Consider the following 6,792-nt stretch of genomic DNA (forward strand, 5'->3'; position numbering starts at 1 on the left):
GATTCATTTCCCTGCAGCGCCTCCACAGGATAAATAAAGCATTGCATGGTGCTGAGTCCCCCAAAGAGCTATAGCGGCTATCAACTCCAAAATGTCTTAAAGGGGTTATCCTGAAAAAGATAATGATGACCTATCCTTAGGATAGGTCATCACTATCACATTGGCGGGAATCCGAGTCCTGGCACCCCTGCCAATAAGTTGTCTTGGGAAGCCACGACGCTCACTGGAGCTCCGGTGAGCTCTGTGACATCCCAGCAGCTGACCAAGCACAGCACCGTACATTGTAAAGCAGCTGTGCTTGGTATTGGAGGCCAGCCTCATTCACTTCAATGGGGCCACGTGACCAATGTACGATGATGTCACATGGCCTAGGAAGAGGCCATAGCACTGACAGAGCACCGGCCTCATCTAAAAGCTGTACCCACACCGATCTGATGATGATGACCTATCCTGAGGATAGTTCATCAATATCTTTTCCCGGATAACTCCTTTAACCTTTTAAGAACTGTTCTTGCACATAGAGGCAGCTTGTTGTGTATTGGTAAGCTGTGAATATATTGATTCTACGCTATATTTAAATTTGTTATCACAGGCTCTCATCAAAGCCAAATATTCCTACACCATTCTGAACAATCCTAACCCAAGTGACTATGTGCTTCTGGAGGAAGTGACAAAAGACTCCTCAACCAAGAAGTCGTCGACCACAAAAACAACCCAGAGGGTCCTTTCTGACCACGAGTGTGTATTCCAGGCACAAAGCAAATGGAAAGGAGCGGGGAAATTCATCCTTAAATTAAAGGAGCAGGTCCAGGTACAGTAAACTTCAGGAAGCGTGCGAAAGCGATCTGTTGTGATATCCTCCTACAGGCACCCGGTGACGTTGGTTGAGATTTTACCACCTTCTTACATTTCAGAGAGGATGTCTGTATCATTTCCGGTAGGTCGTCATTTACGGGATTCTATGTCTGCTTTGCAGACTAGAACATTTTCTGCACAACCTGCCAGGCACCTGCCCTGCCTTATCACTCTCTTCTGCCTTTTCCTTTGAAGATAGTATTACTCTGGCAAATATAACTGTGTGAAGGTTGAAATGTGAATCGGTGTCACCAAGTGACCAAAATAACTTGGTTACTTAACAAAAGTAGACGCTCATCTGCTAGGCTGTTCTTGCATATTACCACCGTGAACTCATAGAATGTAAAAAGTGAAGAGGAAAAATATATAAAATAAAAATAAAATAAAAAGCACGTAAGCGTTTTTGTAAGTGGATGTTCTGTTGACATAATCCGATATCACCTGGATGTTCTGTGGTTTAGGACGTTAGTTTAATCGCCGCTGATACAACCAGACACAAAATGTAAATTCAGCAGCAGCGAAAAACGTTTCGCATCAAGTGCTGCATCTCAAGGGATTTCAAACCCAGCGGAGTAAAGAATGTAGATAGCCAGAAAAGGAACGGAGAGCTTGATAAGGTGAATGTACGTCTCATACACAGATGTTTCTCTGTAGGCAGCAAGAGATGATAAGAGAAAAGGCATTTCTATTGCTAGTGAACTGAAGAAACTAGCGAAATCAAGCCGGCAGTCTCGGAACTTCACGCCGTCGCCTCAGATCATGTCACCAGAAGGTACCCAGAATAGAGATGAAAAACCTGCATGCAGTTTGTCCTTCAATGACATCAGTGAATAGCAGCTATATTTGTGTGCGTCCTGTTCCATGCAGGTATGGGTGATTTACCTGTCCCTTCTTTTACTCCTGAATGAACTGTATATGTGAAGATGAACTACTAACCATGTCAGAAAAATGATGACTTTTGTTATACGTTTGTGCTACCACTTGGTTTTCTTCAACTCCTACTAACATATTATCATGGTATATGCAGAACATGACAGTCATGTATAAGGAGATACGGATACGGAATAGTGACTGGCATAACTCGTAGATACATTATTAATGCTGCCTTGCCTTTCCCAGAGGATGACGATAATAATCTTTATTTCTATAGCACACAATAATAAATATAGGACCAGGCACTCAAATATGGAATCAAACCAAGATATCTATTTATTAAAAATACACCTAAAATGACAGAAAAATAAATAATTGTTAAAATATACAACTCTAAAATCAATTAAGAAGCATTAACTCCACAAATAGCAGCAATGGATGTATATCGTGAAAAAAAAACGCAGTCCGTCAATACTCATCATCCGCTGAGGAAGGGGTCATTTAGAAACCCCAAAACGCGTATGGTCTATACCTTGTTCCGGCATGCTGGCATAGTGGTTCCCCCAAACTCCAAAGTTTAAATGGCCGTGTTAGATACCGGCAATCTCTAAAGGATCCTCCGTTTTAAAAGCTCCGGGTCATATGAGCTTCAGCAAGACACGTGAGCGAACATTCATGTGGCGTCTATCTTAAAATCAAAAGACAACGAGTCTCCGCAAGGACAAGGAGACACCGGTCGGACAACAGGTAACAGTGGCACAGTTGCGTATAGTAGGTGGGACGCCACCTTGATACATTTACCTTGTGACTGGTTACATATGCTGTCCGCTTGATGCCTCTGACAGGATCATTCTATGAGACTGTTTGCTTTTGTAAAAGCTGAATATAACGGTGTGAAAGGATCTTCAAGAAAGTTGGTGACTATTGTTATTATAACTTGCGGTCTTATATTGTGGTCTCATAATGAGGAGTATTGACTGACTGCGGGTTTTTTCACGATATACATCCATTGCTGCTATTTGTGTGCTTAATTGATTTTAGAGTTGTATATTTTAACAATTATTTATTTTTCTGTCATTTTAGGTGTATTTTTTAATAAAAATATCTTGGTTTGACTCCATATTTGAGTGCCTGGTCCTATATTTATTATTGTATTGCCTCCTGATGACCCAGCTGTAGTGATCCACAGTCATTTGTGCAGTATTTATTTATATGGCGCCAACATATTCTGCAGCGCTTTACAATCAGGAGGTTCATGTACAAACAAGTCAACAATTGCAACAAGAGGAATGAGGGCCCTGCTCTCAAGAACGTACAATCTATGAGGGATGGCCATGCCTGTGTTGCAAGCCACTGGGCATTGAGGTGCAGACCGATTGACATAAATGGGTCCGCGATCTGCAAGATGCGTCGAAAGATAGGACATGTCCTATTTTTTGTAGCACAGTCCCGGAAGCACATGGAAGCCTGTTCTAAACAAAGCCAAATTTCCTCGTTCTTCGTGGTAACTAATCATTTTTCCTAAAATGGCGGCTGGAGTTGTCTTAGAAAGAACTGAAAAAAAAAAAAGTCATCCACTTGCTTGCGTACAGGCAGTCCGCTCCTCTCTTGATTGAAAAATACTTGCCGAAGGACCTGCGCTGAGCGTGATGATGTCAACTACGCTGGGAGCTCGTGGTGACGTCATCGCGCTCAGTGCAAGTCCTTTGGCAGGTCTTTTTCCATCCAGAGAGGAGCAGACTGCCCCTTCATGCGGCGATTTTTATTTTTTTAAACCCAAAAGCCCATATTGCACTAGCCTATTACCGTTTTTAAAAACTGTCCCATTGATGATTCGGGACTAATTAATCCGAAGGAATTTAATTTTTTGTCAAGCTTCGGTGAAGCTGCCGAATCAAATTTTTCAAAACTTCGCTCATCACTCGTGGTCGTGATAGGTTAGTTTGCATTGCACCTTTAACCTAACCATTGGGAAATGCTCCCATCATATCTGACAATGGTGTCCATTGATTTCTATGGACCCATCATAAGAAAAACAAGTGTACATTTTTGAGTATGTTTGGTCGGTACTGGGAAGGGTTAAAGGGAGTTGAGCAGGAATTTGCTGTTAAACCAGGCACTATGGCTGTAGGGCTAGCTCAGATGAATGGAATAAGACCTTTCACTTAGTGATCTGTTTCTTTGTTCTGGAGAAAGAGCACTTCTAATTAGTGTTGAGTGAACTTCTGTTTTAAGTTCGGCGTCTAAAGTTCGGCTTCCGGTTAGCGGAGAATCCCGATATGGATTCCGAATTCCGTTGTGGTCCGTGGTAGCGGAATCAATTATGGTCGATTATTGATTCCGCTACCACGGACTACAACGGAATTCGGAATCCATATCGGGATTCTCCGCTAACTGGAAGCCGAACTTTAGACGCCGAACTTAAAACAGAAGTTCGCTCAACACTACTTCTAATCCATTCGCAAATGAGCCGTTAATTGCACAGAAGCCAGGCCCGAGCCACTCGGTGCACCCTCGCTTCTCCTGCTTCCTCTGCCTCTCCTTCTTGACTGACAGGGTCAGGTCCCTGCATAGTCCTCTCCACTGGCCCGGTCAATCAAGAATGAATGAAGTGCTGCATTAAAGGGGTGTTCCCATCTGAGATATTGATGGCATATTGCTATTATATGCCATCAATGTCAGATAGGTGCGGGTCCCACATCTGGGATCCACTGCTATCTCCAGAATGGAGTCCCTGAAGTGAAGGAAGAGCAGCTGTGGATGTGTGGTCACCCTCCAGTGTGCCAGTATTAGAATGTATTGGCTCCGATGAGCCGAAGTTATTACTTTGCGAAGTCTCGCGAAACTTCACATAATAACTTCAGAAATTGATTGATTTATACTGTAAAAAAATATTTCCCGAACTCGTGTTCAGTTCCAAGGTACCACAAGTAATAACTTCGGCTCATTGGAACCAATACATTCTAAGGGTCCACGTCCGCAAAACACGGCCGGCACTTGAATAGAAATGCCTTTTCTTGTCCGTGTCTGCGGATAAGAATAGGACATGTTCTATCTTTTGATGAATGGAAGTGCGGACAGCACACCGCGTTCTGTCCGCATTTTTACCAGCCCCATTGAAAATGAAGGGTCCGGATCCGTTCCGCAACGTTGCAGGACGGATCTGGATCCATTAATGGACCCTTATACTGTGCGGAGCAACGTACAGTATTGAAACAAAGTTTTATGCAAATCGACTTCAGATGTTTCATCCAAAGTCGATTCGCTCATCCCTAGTAGTGACATTTCATTAGCACAGGTGGAATAGGAAAGACACATACTCCGCCATATACAAGAGCTCTCCCATTCATTGAGAAATCTGCCCCATCTTGACACACATTTGACCCAATCTGACACTTTATACCAATGGTCTCAAATCTGTGGCTGGCGGCTGTCAGGACATGCTGGGAGTTGCAGTTTTGCAAACAAGGACGAGCCGCAGGTTGAGGCCATTACTGTATCTGAATATGTTCAGAGAGCTTGTTGTCTCGAGTGCAGGACAATCTGCCATGTCACACATCCATTTTATCTGTTTATTTTTACAGGGTTCTGTTCATGCTATGACGTAGTGAGAAGAAAAGCAGAAGAAATGGCTTCAGCAGGGGACAGACAAGCTGGAGGACATCTATCCCGCTGTAGGAGATTAACTGCACCTTGGTACCTTCAGTTACTGAAAAATTGGAAACTGCCAAAATGACGCAAATAAGACAATTGTAGTGGAATTCACGAGCACATTGCCTTTATCGGTGGCCACAGCCGATTTCCTGTGGCGCTCACTGCATGGCAGGAGCTTTTGGGTGGAGCGGAGGCTGAAGAATAGCGTTATCAGCGTCTTAGTCGTTCTTGACCTGAATGTGAAGCCTGGTGGACAGAAAGAACACAGGAACTCAGATTTGGAGGTGAAGTCTATTGACTTCAGGGCATTGCTAAGGAATATTTGGGGGCATGTATATTACTGTACATAGAAACCCCAGTGAAATGACATCCCAGATGTGATGATCCATAATAGTCTTAAATGGAAGCACTGCAAGACAGTGATGGTAGAGGCGGTATGGAGCAGAGGAGCGCAGGTTCTGCAGCGCGCTGCAATTTCCTGCGCTCTTCGCTCTATGAGGAGTCAAGGCTTCCCGCAGTGTTTCATATTTTTATTTTATTTAATAGTTGTGTTCATACATCTTTTATTCTACGTATGTAGCACCTTATGAATTTAGTACTTGTTGGTGTCAGACACTACTCTTTATTTAAGATTTATGTTTTATGGGTTTACAGACAACTGAATTCAAAAAAAGTTTTATTTTTATTTTTTAATGATGTACTCGATAAATGGCTTAACCCAATGGACGGACAGCTGTACCCAGCATGGACTAGAAGGGTGACACTGCCCTAGTTTCTTGCAGCATTGGCACCGCTGTCACTTACCACAGATACATTATATAGCGCCTCTATCTCTAAGCTACTTTCAATGACGCTTAACGAGAGGTCAACACATAGGACATTGGAGATGGATGGATTCATCTTCAGCATGAACCCGTTCTGCTGTACACTTTTACTGAAGCCATACTTGTAGTTCTGTGTGTATATTATGCTTTTTATTGTTTTGTGAGACCGGCCGTTAAAGGGAAATTCTATTTATATTGCTATCACAAATTTAGCCTTTTGAGCTAGGTATCTTTTTTGTGCTTCTGGCCGTGGTGCACACTATTACTTGGGCACTGATGATGGCCAAAGATCAGCCTAAAGGGGTTATCCCATGATTAATGTAAAAAATGAATATCCAATGTCATATAGTAACACACTTAGAACCAGCCCTGTACCTCACATGGATCCAGAGCTGTCCCCATTCATTGCTCTGCTACATTTATTTCAAGCTGACAGCTCAGGCAGCGTGTCCATGCTCTCCCTATCACAGCTCAGGGGGCGTGTCCATGCTCTCCCTATCACAGCTCAGGGGGCGTGCCCATGCTCTCCCTATCACAGCTCAGGGGGCGTGTCCATGCTCTCCCTATCACAGCTCGGGGGGGGGGG

General features: G+C 43.4%; 1 protein-coding gene across 12 annotated transcripts in view; it reads left to right on the top strand.

Annotated features, from left to right (window-relative positions):
• The window catches only part of PLCE1 (phospholipase C epsilon 1), a 323,845-nt gene extending 317,267 nt beyond the window's left edge, over positions 1-6,578 (top strand). For 8 of the 12 annotated variants that reach the window (XM_040434726.1, XM_040434732.1, XM_040434729.1 and 5 more), the window contains 3 exons: positions 593-811; positions 1,510-1,627; positions 5,313-6,578. In XM_040434726.1, the coding sequence (XP_040290660.1) occupies positions 593-811; positions 1,510-1,627; positions 5,313-5,464 (489 nt within the window). In that variant the 3' untranslated portion in view covers positions 5,465-6,578. Of the gene's footprint in view, positions 1-592; positions 812-1,509; positions 1,723-5,312 lie in introns of all 12 variants that reach the window. The other 4 variants (XM_040434734.1, XM_040434735.1, XM_040434738.1 and 1 more) reach the window with 1 other exon arrangement.
• The last annotated feature ends 214 nt before the right edge of the window (positions 6,579-6,792 follow it).

This window comes from Bufo bufo, chromosome 6, assembly GCF_905171765.1.
Source record: "Bufo bufo chromosome 6, aBufBuf1.1, whole genome shotgun sequence".
In the NCBI taxonomy this organism is placed as follows: Eukaryota; Metazoa; Chordata; class Amphibia; order Anura; family Bufonidae; genus Bufo; species Bufo bufo.